The sequence below is a fragment of the Xenopus laevis genome, chromosome 1L (genome assembly GCF_017654675.1).
Source record: "Xenopus laevis strain J_2021 chromosome 1L, Xenopus_laevis_v10.1, whole genome shotgun sequence".
NCBI lineage: Eukaryota > Metazoa > Chordata > Amphibia > Anura > Pipidae > Xenopus > Xenopus laevis.
Window position 1 is genome coordinate 42,364,659 of NC_054371.1, and position 14,881 is coordinate 42,379,539.

The 14,881-nt window shown below is 36.4% G+C and overlaps 1 protein-coding gene across 1 annotated transcript; it reads left to right on the plus strand.

The window, feature by feature from the left end:
* Positions 1–3,452: 3,452 nt before the first annotated feature.
* Positions 3,453–14,766, plus strand: LOC108698504 (exocyst complex component 1-like). Its single transcript, XM_018230044.2, has 3 exons — positions 3,453–3,809; positions 11,067–11,197; positions 12,872–14,766. Exons 1-3 carry the CDS (start codon positions 3,689–3,691, stop codon positions 13,133–13,135), a joined length of 516 nt encoding a protein of 171 aa, XP_018085533.1. The 5' UTR covers positions 3,453–3,688; the 3' UTR covers positions 13,136–14,766.
* The last annotated feature ends 115 nt before the right edge of the window (positions 14,767–14,881 follow it).

A 14,881-nucleotide genomic window follows, 5' to 3' on the forward strand; every position in this document is an offset into this window, starting at 1 on the left:
TTTTAATGTACAAATTGGTTTTCAGATATGGTTTGGTATTTGTCTGAATCAAAAAAAAGTGGATTTGGTGCACCCCAAGTTATTAAAGGGGTTGTACACCGTTAAGTTAAATTTTAGTATTTTAGTTCGAGAGTGATATTCAGAGAACTGCAGAAAAAAAAGCAAAAACCCTCACCTAAACATTTATTATATGCAAAGTATAATATTATTAGTTCCTTGCTTTGCCTTGAATAGAAATGTATGCGTTGGAAGGATAATGCATGAGATTTTAAATGTAAAGTGATTAAAATAGTTTATTAATGGAATGCTAAAGCTTCGGTGCCGTGAACGTATCTGGCAGAATTACAACAACCTCAAATTCAGGGAAAAAACCCTGCATTCTGGGTAAAAATATGGCACTGATGCAACAGATGCCCAACAGTGCGAAATATTGACTACGCTCACTTTTACAGACTACAGTCGCTTAAACACTATCAAATTACAAATTCGAAACCCCGGAGTTTTGTGTTCCCAATCCAGCAATCACTAGGGCTCTCCTCTGGCCGCAAAAGAAACAATATCCAAGATTGGACCTCTATATACCTCAAAAAACACAGATTATTGAGGGGAAAAAACAGAAATATAGATAATATGGTGTAGTATTTTTGTGACACCCTTAGGGGCAGATTTACATAGGGTCGAATATTGAGGGTTAATTAACCCAAGGATTTAGCACAAATAGATCGAACAAAAAATCTTATGGATTTTAATCCATCGATCGAACGATTTTTCTTCTACCTAAATGTTCCCCATAGGCTAACATTGCAACTCGGTAGGTTTTAGGTGGCGAAGTAGGGGGTCAAACTTTTTTTTAAAGAGACAGTACTTTGACTATCGAATGGTCGAATAGTCGAACGATTTTTAGTTTGAATCGTTCGATTCGAAGGTCGAAGTAGCCAATTCAATGGTCGAAGTAGCCAAAAAAAACATTCGAAATTCTACGTTTTTTTTATTCTATTCCTTCACTGGAACTAAGTAAATGGGCCCCTTAGTGTTTTTTATTATTTATTTGTGCTTAAATTACTAAAAAATCTTCTCCATGAGTGGAAAAAAATGTGTCCAATAAACATATAGTGATTTTAGCAAGTGACCCCTGCTAGAAACCTCTACAGGCCCTAGTGGGCCCCCCACCACCCCCAGATCCGCTGCTGGTTTCCAGCAGCAGACTTGGGTTGGTGGGGGGGGCCACCACGTTTTCTTCCGGTGTCTCACGTCCCAGTCCCATGCTGGCGGCAGCTGCTGAACATTTTAACTAATAATTAGGGATGTCTTTGCAGAATGTGAGGGCATGTAAATACCAGTCTACTGTTTGGCTGCATACAAAAAGAGTGGACTGAGTAGCAGATAAGTAAAAGACCAAATATTGGTATTTCTTTACCCTAAGGTAGCAGTTGTCTGACTTACAGCGCAAGCCCCCTTGGAAATCCAACCTTTGTTCGAGGCCCCCTTAGCTTATAACATGGTTAGGAGAACATTCAATTTCTTTGTTGGCCCAGCTCCTCAGTAATTGCTTTCCTTAGTGGCAGGGTGCACGCCACATCATGTGTTCACCTTCACATGCTTCTATGGAACCAAAAGTACGAAATTTGCAGCACTCCCAGTTGTAGTATAAAACCGCCTTTATTCTTTCACATATATCATGGCAACAGCAGCAACGTTTCGGACATAAAATGGTCCTTTTTCAAGCTGACAAACATTTGAACATTACCATTTCAAACATTTAGAGGGGTTACTTACTAAAATTGAAATAAATAAAAAAAGTTGGATCGGAAAATCTCGATAAAATCGTGCAAAAACTAAAATTTTACTAATTTTTCGGACTTTACACCCGAATCGCTCTATTTTTGAGGGTTCTTTCTTTGCTTTGTTTCACCTAAAATACATACTGTAACCAGGGTTGTATTTAGGTCCAGTGCCACCACCAGAACTTATGGAGCTCCCCAAATATGTTGCACGGTGCTGTTGACGTCACTTCCGGAAAAACATCACTTGGCCCTGTACCCCTCACCCCTTCCTCCCCAGCTGTGCCATCGTATTTAAACAGTAAGTCTTTGTGGGTTTCTTTTTTATTCTGTCATTTTTTTTACATTTTAAATATATAGGCAACCAAAAGCCGCCCGAAAAGCTGCCACCCTAGGCACAGACCCTCGGGTGCCAATATATATTTCAAGTTCCAATGAGTATCCGCACTCCAATGCACTCTGGTATAGCTTCTCCAGCTGGGGTGCACAGTTGAAGTATATGTATTTATATTCTCTGAAGAACCAGCACTCCCATATATAAAAATATAAGTTTTTATTTCTGTTGCATTCCAACGTTTCGGTCCCTGTTGGGACCGATCTTGAGAAAGGTCCCAACAGGGACCAAAACGTTGTAATGCAACAGAAATAAAAACTTATATTTTTATATATGGGAGTGCTGGTTCTTCAGAGAATATATATATATATATATATATATATATATATATATATATATATATATATATATATAAAAGCCGTAGGGTCGGTGCACACAGAACACAAAATGGATGCCTAGGTGCTGGAGCAGTTGAACATTGTATGGAAGTAACAAAAAGGGTCCGCACACACAGGACTTGAGTGAGAAAAATAAGTTTGTCGTTTATTCAACGTTTCGGCCCAGTCACATGAGCCGTCTCTACATGAAGACGGCTCATGTGACTGGGCCGAAACGTTGAATAAACGACAAACTTATTTTTCTCACTCAAGTCCTGTGTGTGCGGACCCTTTTTGTTACTTATATATATATATATATATATATATATATATATATATATATATATATATATATATATATATATATATATATATATATATATATATATATATATATATATGGCTCTGGCTGTAACTATAAGAAAATGATACAGCACTTGCACGTACAAAAATTAGAACTGCAAAAAGAAAAATGGTGTTTTGCCAGCAGTCCTTTAATAATAACCTATATTTTGTCAATTCTATTTATTATTAAATAAATAATATCTAAAAGAGCCTTTTAATGAATACGTTCTGTACTCTGAACTGGTGATGCACATAAATGAATACTGTTCTTTTCATGAAGGGTAGCTCTTAGCTTTAATGCAAGGGGAATACTGCATGATTTAGAAAGTGGTTATGAGCTGGGAATTGTCTGGCTCCTTTTTCGAAGGCAACGTCATAGATATAGGCTTGTGGGAAGCGTTAAGTGTTTAGCCCTCACTCACTACTTGTAATAATAGTCTTAATGGAAGGGTGTCTCAATCAATACATCAAGACGGCCGTTAACAGATTATTATAATGGAGCCTACGCAAGTTTTCTTTTGTTTCATGTTGGGGTTTAGAAAAAAAAAGATGTATAACTTAGCAACAGTGTAAATGTTACCTTTCTTTAAATATGCAAATTTGAATGCAGCGTGGAGTATCCAGTGGTTAAGGAAACTTGGAAGCTCTGAAGTGCGGATATATTTACTACCGGAAGCCGGTTCCTGAAGTCACCAAAGGAGAAACTATACCCATGCTACTATCGTATTTATTCAAGCACTAAGAGAAGCAAGTCTAACAGAGGAAATATTCCATATATTGCACCATATTGCATTTCAGTGAATGATTTTGTTCTACAAAAAGCTGTCTATCCGTGCTGGCAAGGATTGGATATGTCATCTCTCCTAAAGGAAGACATGGAGAAAAAACTCTTCAAACCAAAGGGACACACTTTGTGCGAGTTCATCGAGACAAAATCTGAATTAAAAGAGAGGTTTTATTTGTGTACATCAGGTAAAATGCAATATATTATTTCCATTTTCATGAGTGGGGTATGATAAGGGACGGCACATAGGAATACTGTCATAAACACATAAGCACATTTAGCAATTGGTCATTTGGAATGTGTTTTTCTTGGTAATTTGTTTTTTTCAGATGTATGGGGTAAATTGTGTTCTAGCAGCAAAGCAATGATAATATTACCTATTCCACTTAATATTCATTACAATGCAGCTTTTCAAAAAACAAGGCAGGTTTATTAAATACTATAGTGTATTCAGCATGGACAGGGCTTTAAAGGAATTCTGTAAATTACACTGTGATTTCTTAGCTTTCCTTAGGTTCTGCCATCTTCTCGAACTCAAATGGGGCTGCATCTATAGATCAGAATAATTTTAGCTGTGGAAAATCCACTAGCAGGCAATTTTGTTTAATTTTTTTTTCCATGTTCCGTTTGAAAACCTGCCAAATGGAAATGCAAGATTAGAGTTGTGCCAGGATAATCAACCAAGCTGTTCTATTAAAGGGACAGCGTGGTATAAAAATAGGTTCATATGAAAGGGAATTCTTTTCTTCATTCCTTTTAACTTGCTGGGGAAATATCCTTTTCGTACTATTTTCTGGTACTTCATTAATAACGAAGAGCAAGTCGTAGCCTTCATTACTGTAGGTAACAAAACCAGAATTGTTTGTAAAACAGTATACTTATTAATAATCCACAGAGTCATTTAAAAATACAGGTATGGGATCCCTTATCCGGAAACCCGATATCCAGAAAGCTCAGAATTACGGAATGGATGTCTCCTATAGACTCCACTTTATCCAAATTTTTAAACATGATTTCCTTTTTCTCTATAATAATAAAACAGTAGCTTGTACTTGATCCCAACTAAGATATAATTAATCCTTATTGGAAGCAAAATCAGCCTATTGGGTTTATTTAATGTTTAAATTAATTTCTTAGTAGACTTAAAGCATGAAGACCCAAATTACGGAAAACCCCAGGTCCCGAGCATTCTAGATAACAGGTCCCATACCTGTATAATAGATTGTCCAACACATAAGGGTCCTTTGATATGTGTCTGTGCTATGAGAAATATGCAGTCCTTTTACAGCAGTCCTGCACCCAACAAATTTACAAATGTCCTTTTAAACAACTTTTCAATATAAGTCTGAGTCTGATGCTTAAAACAAATTAACAGGAGTCCAGTCTCCTCTAGGTGTTTTATCAGCTGCTTTACAACACAGCCAGGAGTGCAGAGAATGTAAACAGAAAAATACTGCTTTCAATGAAAATGCATTCACATGTATCTACATATATATTTACATATCTTAAAATTATGAATATCTTAAAATGTCTAATGAATGTATATTGCAAAGTTACATAGAATTACAATTGTTCTCGCTTTTGTGGAGGAAGCTTTTCAATTATCATCTTCTGTTTCTTCAGCTTCAGCTTTTCTTTTTTAAGGCACAATTTAAAGTTTAAAACAATACAGGTATGGGACCTGTTATCCAGAATGCTCTGGGGTTTTCCTGGATAACGGATCTTTCCGCAATTTGGGTCTTCATGCCTTAAGTCTACTAGAAATTAATTTAAACATTAAATAAACCCAATAGGCTGGTTTTGCTTCCAATAAAGATTAATTATATCTTAGTTGGGATCAAGTACAAGCTACTGTTTTATTATTGCAGAGAAAAAGGAAATCTTTTTTAGAAATTTGGATTATTTGGATAAAATGGGGTCTATGGGAGACAGCCATTCCGTAATTCGGAGCTTTCTGGATATCGGGTTTCCGGATAAGGGTTCCTATACCTGTAATACATTTATCTTATATTACTTAACTAAACATTTTGTTATTCAGACATACAGTAGGGCTCATTTACCATCCCCAGGTGAAGTGCTAGATGCAAAAATAGATACAGAATTGCATCCATCAAACTACCATCTACTAATATGTGCTCCTCTATACTATGTGCTTATTTCTGATTGCACCTGCTTTGAGTGCAAGGGAGCACTGTACAATACACATGCCTGGGCTTGTTTTTAGATACCAAAGTTTTGTAACTGAGAAAAATTCTAGGTATAGCTCTGTGAGACATTGCTCTTAGGCGCAAACTTTTAGGTAGATATACACAAGCTGATAATGGCTCTTGGTCCTGTTAAGTGAGGATCATGAATACAATTCTCTACCAATGAGTCTGCATGAGCCTCTATATGATCTCACTTGTTGGCCTTCAGGTTCAATTAATGGGCAAATCTTGCAAAAACTATTCTTGAGCTTGGCAGATGATTTGATCTGCTTGTGTATGGCAGATGAATTGTTGGTTAGTCGATTTGTGGGCATCCACTTCAACCACTGCGTAAGACCGAAATACAGTGTGCCTGCATTACATTTGATTAGCCATAATAAAGTGTTTACCGTATGATTCCCATTAGAGCTCTTTATGGCTATTGGCTGACCCAGACACATATGCGGTAGGCTAAAAATGTCATCAAGCACAGCCAAAATACACAGAATCTCAACTTGTGCGATGTAGCCACATTTTGAGTGCAGACTGCAAAATTGCATCCCTTTCTCATACGTTACTATTATATTTAATTGTATATCACTAACAAAGTCACGCTGTGTTTACATAGCTTATTCCTTAAGGTGGTTCTCACAACTTATACAATCTAAAAGACTTTAAACATGCACCCTGGCGAAGGCCATAGTTATTCCTTTACTCATGATATGTATCTGAGTCATTAAGAATACACAACAATCTTCTACTACTATTTTTTTTAATTATATATGCAGATGTAGTTCATACAAATAGCTGTAAATGACTCTAAAGATATGAAGAACCACATGAGCATTGTGAGCAGTTGCAAGGCCTGGATTTTCCAGCAGGGTCATAAAGGGTGCTAGCCGGCTTTTTATGTATTCCAATAGCTCATTATAAAATTGACAGTTGTACATAAATAATGTAATAATGAGTCACCCCATACATTTTGAGTTAGAAAATCAGTAACCAGCCGCTTGTGGCTGTGCAAATCGTGTCTCTTCATTCTGCATTAGTTACTGTAAGGGCACATAAAGTCATACCTAGAGGTGTTAGCGAATGATTACCAATAGTTAAAAATTGGTTAAAAAAGAAAGTGCATAGAGCTTATAGTTTTCTCTGTGAGGCTGAAGTGGCAGACTGCCTTCTGGGGGATTGATTTGCCTTCCTCTGGATCAAAAATACACAGAATCTCAACTTGTGCGATGTAGCCACATTTTGAGTGCAGACTGCAAATTTGCATCCCTTTCTCATACGTTACTATTATATTTAATTGTATAACAAAGTCACGCTGTGTTTACATAGCTTATTCCTTAAGGTGGCCATAGACGTTACAATTATGATCTTTCCTGGAAAAGATCTTTCATGGAAAGATTGTTCATTTCAATACACACATGTAGAGCTGAATCGTCAGATATACAGGTAGAAATGATACAATTCTACCTGTATCTGACGATTCAACACTAAAAATGGGTGATGTTCAGATGCTTTCAAAGGTGCCCGATCAAAACTTTCAGCCAGCTTGACCGGCGAGCCGGCCAATATCCAAGTCTTCTGCCGATATTGTTCAGCCCTTCTCCCACCATACCCTCACTGAATATTGTATGAAAATTCATTTTGTACTGTATGGAGTATAGGAGAAAACCAGAGCACAGAGTACAGTATACAGGTCAGAAAGTGCTGGACTTTGTCTTCAGATTGTGTTGATCTACAATGAGGGTGACTTTAGGAAGGGAGTGGATACCTCTGAAATTTCCTTTTCAAAAGGAGTAGTGATGTGCACCATACAGGTATGGGGTCCGTATTCTGGTAACTCATTATCCAGAAAGTTCAGAATTACGGAATGGCCATCTGCCATAGAGTCCATTTTATTAAAATAATCCCGATTTTTTTTTTAAAAAAATTATTTCCTTTTTCTTTCTAATAATAAAACAGTACCTTGTACCTGATCCAATCTAAGATAGAATTAGTTCTTACTGGAATGAAAATCAGCATATTGGGTGTATTTAATATTTAAATGATTTTATAGTAGACATAAAGGAACAGTAACATCAAAAAATAAAAGCTTTTTAAACTAATGACAATATGATGTACTGTTGCTCTGCACTGGCAAACTTTGTGTATTTGCTTTAGAAGCACAACTATAGTTAATATAAACTAGCAGCTGTGTAGCCATGGGGGCAGCCATTCAAGCAAAGGTTACACAGTAGATAACAGATAAGCTCTGAAGAATCCCATTGTATACTACACAGTTTATCTATTATCTTCTGTGTATCCTGTGCCTTTTATCCTTTTTCAGCTTTGAATGGCTGCCCTCATGGCTACACAGCAGCTTGTTTATATAAACAATATTAGAGTTTCTGAAGCACGCATGCCAATTGTTCCAGTGCAGAGCAACAGTACATTATATTTGCATTCCTTTTAAACACTTTAATTTTTTGCTGTCACTGTTCCTTTAAGGTATGGCGATCCCAAATATGGAAAGATCTGTTATCCAGAAAACTACAGGTCCTGTGCATTCTGGATAACAGGTTCCATACCTGTATTACGTTTTAGTAGGGGATACAGAAACCCACATCACATTACAATAATTACTATTCAGCTGTGCTGCTATATTGAGACATTTTATAGAAAATTATTAGAAATGTGTTAATGGGGGGTGCCAAATTGCTCTCACAACTTTATCTTTATCTAAAAGACTTTAATAATGCACCCTGGCCATGGCCATACTTATTCCTTTACTCATGATATGTATCTGAGTGCCAGATGATCTTTGTCTAGGTATGAAAGTCATTAAGAATACACAACAATCTTCTACTATTTTTTTTAATTATATATGCAGATGTAGTTCATACAAATAGCTGTAAAAAACTGTAAAGATTTGAAGAACCACATGACCATTGTGAGCAGTTGCAAGGCCTTGATTTTCCAGTAGGGTCATAAAGGGTGCTAGCCGGCTTTTTATGTATTCCAATAGCTCATTATAAAATTGACAGTTGTATATAAATAATGTAATAATGAGCCACCCCATACATTTTGAGTTAGAAAATCAGTAACCAGCCGCTTGTGGCTGTGCAAATCGTGTCTCTTCATTCTGCATCGGTTACTGAAAGGGCACATAATGTCATACAATAGTTAAAAATTGGTTAAATATTTTTTTAGTAAGAAAGTGCATAGAGCTTATAGTTTTCTCTGTGAGGCTGAAGTGGCAGACTGCCTTCTGGGGGATTGATTTGCCTTCCTCTGGATCAACTTGTAAAGGTTTTTTTGGAAGGGTTGAGCTGGATGGACTAATGCCCCCTTTTTAGCTTACTCTGAAACTATTTAATGAGGTAAATATGATGTATATTTAATTACATATCTGAGCTAATAGGTTTTCTCTTTGTCTGGACTTTTTCCAGTATTTATTTTTGACCTCAGCTTTTTACAGAATTCTCACCTCTATGGAGACAGGGATGTTTGTCTGTATTGTTGTCTGTATTATCTATACTGTCATGCAATTCTCTATTATATATTATTCAGCCCAAACTGTTTTAGAACCTGTGCCAATTTTTGTTTTGATTTGAGCTGACACTAGAAACAAAGCATTCGAAGGTAACAAAATAAATAAAACAGAAGCAACTTTTTATTTCCCTTCTACTAAATTGTTATCTTAAATGTACTGTTTTACTTCTCTCTTTTCTTTTCCTGCCCTTCTCTACACATTAAAAAGCCATTTTAATAACTTTTAACAGTCTAAGCTTATTGAACTGATCTGAACCAAAAGTCATGGGAGCTAAGTCAGTGGGGGTCACTAGGGGCTCTTTAGTGACCCCAATTTGTTTCTAGCCTTGTGCCAAAATTACTGTGACCACCCTCCCAACCCCAATGTAAAAAGACAGCAAGCGCCCAGGAGGCAGATGGAAGTGAGGGCTGGCTAGGCCAAGGGATCAAGACCGGAAAGAAGGTCTGTGACAGGAGCTGAGGAGTGTGTACTGCATTGTCAACCCTGGCTGCAAAGAGCAAACTGTTACAATTGCACAAATAGGAAAAGTGCATCATGTGGGGGACTAACTGTGTACTGCAAATCTAATTATCTACCTTGTCTTGTTTAGCTTAACAAAACACATGGATTTTCTGTAATAAGCAAAGCATATGTTCAGGGACTCCAAGGAGTGATTACCTGGATACTGACCCGGCCCTGTGTTCTGACCCAGTTTGCAATAAACCCATTGTATTGTTTTTAGTTGTAATATTGGTGTGGGGGCAGCCATCTTAGGTGATTTCGCTTGATCCTGACCTTTCAGTAAGAGTCTACAGCAATTGTGCAAGATCCTTTTTAGTGTTTTATTGAGATCTCCACAGTGTGGAGCAGCAGAGTTTCCAGATTGAGCACCACATTACACAGAATTTTGGACTTTTATTAATACAAGGCTTTCAGAAAGTGCCAGTACTTCATGATGGAACTGCTTTCTGACAGTTTATAGTTTTCCCAACTCAATGTAACTGAAGGAGTCGCTGTGGGACTTGTGGGATTTTTACTGTTGAATTCTATTCTCATTCTCATGTACCAGGGAGCTGTTATCTTTTTACATTGCCGTTGTTCTACTAATGGGCTGCTGGGGGGGGGATGCAGTGCAGCAGTAAAGAGGGACTGACGTTTATCAGAGCACATGACTGGGGGCACCTGGGAAACTGGCAAAACGTCTAGCCCCATGTTAGATTTCAAAATTAAATATAAAAAAATATTTTGCTCTTTTGAAAAAATGGATTTCAATGCAGAATTCTGCTGCAACAGTACTCCCTTTAAGGCAGAGCACTGTTTCAATATCACAAGTAAACTCTTTTTTTTTAAGTGATTTCTTATACTGCATTTAACTTGAAACAATTCTTACAAACAACATATTGCTTAGGAGACAAACTACAATGTCTCATCTGTAGAACTGACACTGACATTTTATTAGGCAATGATTTCCCTTTTTCAGTTGATAGTTTTACACACTTTTTTAAAGACGCTGCATTAAATCCTGGTTCACCTGCTCATACCCCCACCCCATTGCAATAAAAAAGAAGCCCTTAATTATACATGAAAAGCATCTATACATCATCTTGTCATTTTCTTTCATTCAATGTGTCAGTCCAGGCAAACCCCTGAGAAAGATTCACTTCCCTGTACATTGTAAACAATTGAATAAGGACTCCATCATTTTAAGAGACAGCAAGTAATAACAGTACTATCTTTTTCAGTGGCGAAACGGAAGGAGGTTCATATATCTCTGGTAAAGCACTATAGAGTATGCCTAGATGAGAAGTATGAAATAGCAGAGAGGTGGTTTCTTAAAGACTTGGAGTGTATTGATGGGATTGATGCTGATACAGTAAGTAGGATGATTTTTCATATAATATACTTTTATATGAGTTTATTGATGGGAAAAGAAAAGGCCAGCACTGATTATAAATACTGTGTGAATTAACACAATACAGTAATGCTGATTAATACAGTGAAGTGATTGCCATACTTTATCATGTGACCTATGCCTGCTTTTTTTTTGGGCCATTATGTAGCTTATTGTTGTGTCTTGGACTCCCTTTTCTTTATTTTCTTGGTCAGCCTGTTTCCTAGTCCCTGAGGCAAAACAAATACTCAGTGTGCTCTTGGGTCCTATATCTCAGCTTAGCTATGGGAACATTGCAAATCAATGAAAACATTAATTAAGTGAGGCTATAAAGCAAATCTTTAACCCAAATAAGCAGCAATTGATCCTTTACTGATCAATTAGATCTAACAGTATATACTTTTGCCTGCAGTTCCTATATTTACTGTATGTTATAGAAGCAAACATTCAGGTTTTATACATGATGCATACTGGACTGGTTTCTAAGCAGTCAAACAATGCCAGTCTTGCTTTTTCTTTTAAAGGTACCCTGTTTTGCAAGACCATCCCATTAAAACTGGCCAATCACATTCACTTATCATATCCATTATTTTCAGGAAAAAATACACACATAAGTACTCATTCATGAAAGCAGTGCAGTGGACAGAGTATAAAGTTTAGTTGCAAATAAACATGTTTTTTTACCTAGAATCCCAATGTGATGCCTGACACTGGGCAAGTTGCACCTGCCACTACTATTCACCAATAGGGATGTAAATTAGTATCTGTTTGGAACAATTTTCAAATGAACCTGTTAGTCTGAGGAAGGTGAGGCACTGAAATGTTACTGAATATAGGCTGTTAAAATTTAAGACAGGTTTCACAGTCTACTTGTTTTTGGACACCAGTTTTGTGATTGCCTGTCCAGATGTGGTTTTTCATATGGTCAGTTGGCTGATAAACGTCTCATGGTCATTGGTCAAACCATGCCAGCCAATGACCTAATTTGTCCTAATTTGGTTATTGACTGACCCACAAATGCTCAGACAGCATTTCTCTACACACCTGCCAAATGATCTATTTGTTTCAGATGGGCCTCCCTATCGAGCTGTTTAAATAACAGGACAGCGATTGGCTGTTTTGTCTTCAAATTATATATTATGGAAGAAAATATACATACCTAATACATATCGCTTGTCCATATACATACAGATATTGCTATTAGATACTAGTTTTTTTTTACAGTTTTCAACATCCTCATAATATTGGATATCAGTCAAGTTGTTTGGCAAACAATAATATCTGTTTGCCATGTATTCATGTATAGTCAATCTTATTATGTTCCTTGCTCTTTCCCTACTGGAGTATTTACATGCTTCGTCAGTCTGACAAATAATCATTCCTATGAAGGATCATATAGCCAAGTGTATATTCTGTATACTGAACCAGTTAAAGGATAATATAGGGCTGCTTAAAATATATCCTTATTACATGAAGTGCTTAGAAGATTCAGATAAAACATTGCTACATATGCATTATAGGGTATATGTTTAAAAGTTCAGTGGTGCTTGACCTTTATATTTGGCTCTAGTTTCAGTGTCTAAATAGTGGTTAAATTCTGTCTTATATTTTCTATAAATTGTATTCTTTAACGTATATTCTAATTTATATTTCCAGGACAACGCACACTTTCATATGAAGTTTGAGGAAGTCTGCAATGTGGAAGCATACAGCTGTGCTTCAAAATATTCCTTTGTGCGAAGTGTAATTAAACTAAATACACTCTACACCAAAAGAGACATCAAGGTTATTAATTTCGACTCCTCCTACATAGTCGATGGTGTGATCTGGTCTTCAAACAACGGTGACTGCTTAGTACTTATGAGAATATGCTTTTATGCTTCAAACCTTTTATGCCTCTCCTTATGCCCTCTTCCATAATTAATATAACCGACTTAAGGATAAGTCAAGCCTGTTCTACAAGTTTTTATTAGATAGTTATGTCCAGTCAGATTGAGCTATATAGCATGCATAATGGAGATGCTAGAGTATATGGGTAAATAGGTTCTCATACTGTAATTGTAACCTGTTGGGACTACATGATTTATGAATTAGGGCAGTCATTACAGTGGTACAAGGGCATGGTTGTAGGATACCCCACCATTTCTGTGCCCACGGCTAATCATGTATAGGGCTTTACATCTTCAAGAAAATGTGCTAAAATTAAGATCAGAAGCCTTCTTGTGAACAGAGCCAATATTATATATACAGTATACATATGGACGCCGCAAGTCAAGTCAACTTCTGTAACAATGCAGACTTATAATCCTGCTTTGGAGTTCAAAGGAAGTAAACAAAATCCTTGATATATGGGAACATAAGAAACACAGCAGTTAGACAGACAGTAGAAGCTATAGAAGAATGTTTTTGACTGTTCATAAAAAAATAATAGTTATTGATCTTGATCATATGAGAAACGTACAAAGATACACTGTATGTATGTGTTGGGAAAATAAAATAAATAAAGAAAAAAAAAAATAATAACTATTAGTGGATAAGGATGGATGGGGCTCCAGACTTGAGAAAAACCTAAAGTGAGCAAACAGGTGTTTCGGGTCACTACAACAGTTTAAAGCACCGCTGTGTTTATTCAACATCATTTCTTTACCCTCATTTGATGTTAATCGCCTGTTAATGTCCACTCTCATTTTACTGTTTGCTCAAGCTTATTAATGCCCCTTTGGTAACTTTGGGTGGATTGGGCATGCAGGGTCAGTGAGCCCATATACTGATTTGTAGTCTAGCACCACAATTAGTAATTACTTACTAACATGTGTGATACAGTTCACCAGGGTAGTTAGGCATAGCAACCAATCATAGTTTTGCTTTCATCTTCTTACTTGTAGTAAACCAACCAAAGCAGCTGCAGAGTGGTTGAGTGGTGTAACTACACTGCAATAAGTATGCTTAACTCTAGGGGTATAAATGGTGTAATTAAATAGCTCATTTTATTGCTCTGTTTTATCCCTATGCACGAATAAAAGCCAAACATTGCCATCCTAGAAGACATTCTTGCACTAATTGCACTATGATGATTGCACATGACTTTACAACATTTCAGACCTGGTGTAATCCATTTGAAGTCAATGGAACAAATTCAGGCAGTAATTGTGGTGTAAAATGCTTTTACAATTAACTCTAGTTTGTTATGTGGTTTTTGCATAAAATCAATACAGATAAAATTTGGTTTATTCTAAATGTTGCATTTACATTCCTTTTAAATATACCCTTGCTTATCTCATTTGGTCTTTTAAAAGTACATATTAAATTCATTTGAACTTGCTCTGACCTGAAAAGGTAGCGGAATATATGAGCTTCTACCAACAAGTACAACTTTAAAAGACAGAAATAAGCTAATGTTTCACAACTACATTCATTTGTTTAATTGTGCACAAGGTTTTAGGGCAGTTATTTATTCAAGTTTCTAAATAAATCTATGCTGTAAGAATGTGAACACTTTTGGTTCTAAATCCTAAACAAAAAGTCAGTAATAAGCAAAGAATTGAGTCACTTTCTCTGCTTTAAATGGCACACAGCACCATCATGTGTTCATATTATATATATATACAATATTGTCTGTTTTTAATTGATCATTTAATTGTAAATAAAGTTTCAGTTTAAAAAAGA

Bases quoted from the DNA above. Each gene is read 5' to 3' on its own strand.
- LOC108698504 (XM_018230044.2), top strand. From the start codon at position 3,689: ATGTCATCTCTCCTAAAGGAAGACATGGAGAAAAAACTCTTCAAACCA. The intron at 3,810-11,066 runs GTAAAATGCAAT...TATCTTTTTCAG, and splicing joins GTTTTATTTGTGTACATCAG to TGGCGAAACGGAAGGAGGTT. The intron at 11,198-12,871 runs GTAAGTAGGATG...TTATATTTCCAG, and splicing joins ATGGGATTGATGCTGATACA to GACAACGCACACTTTCATAT.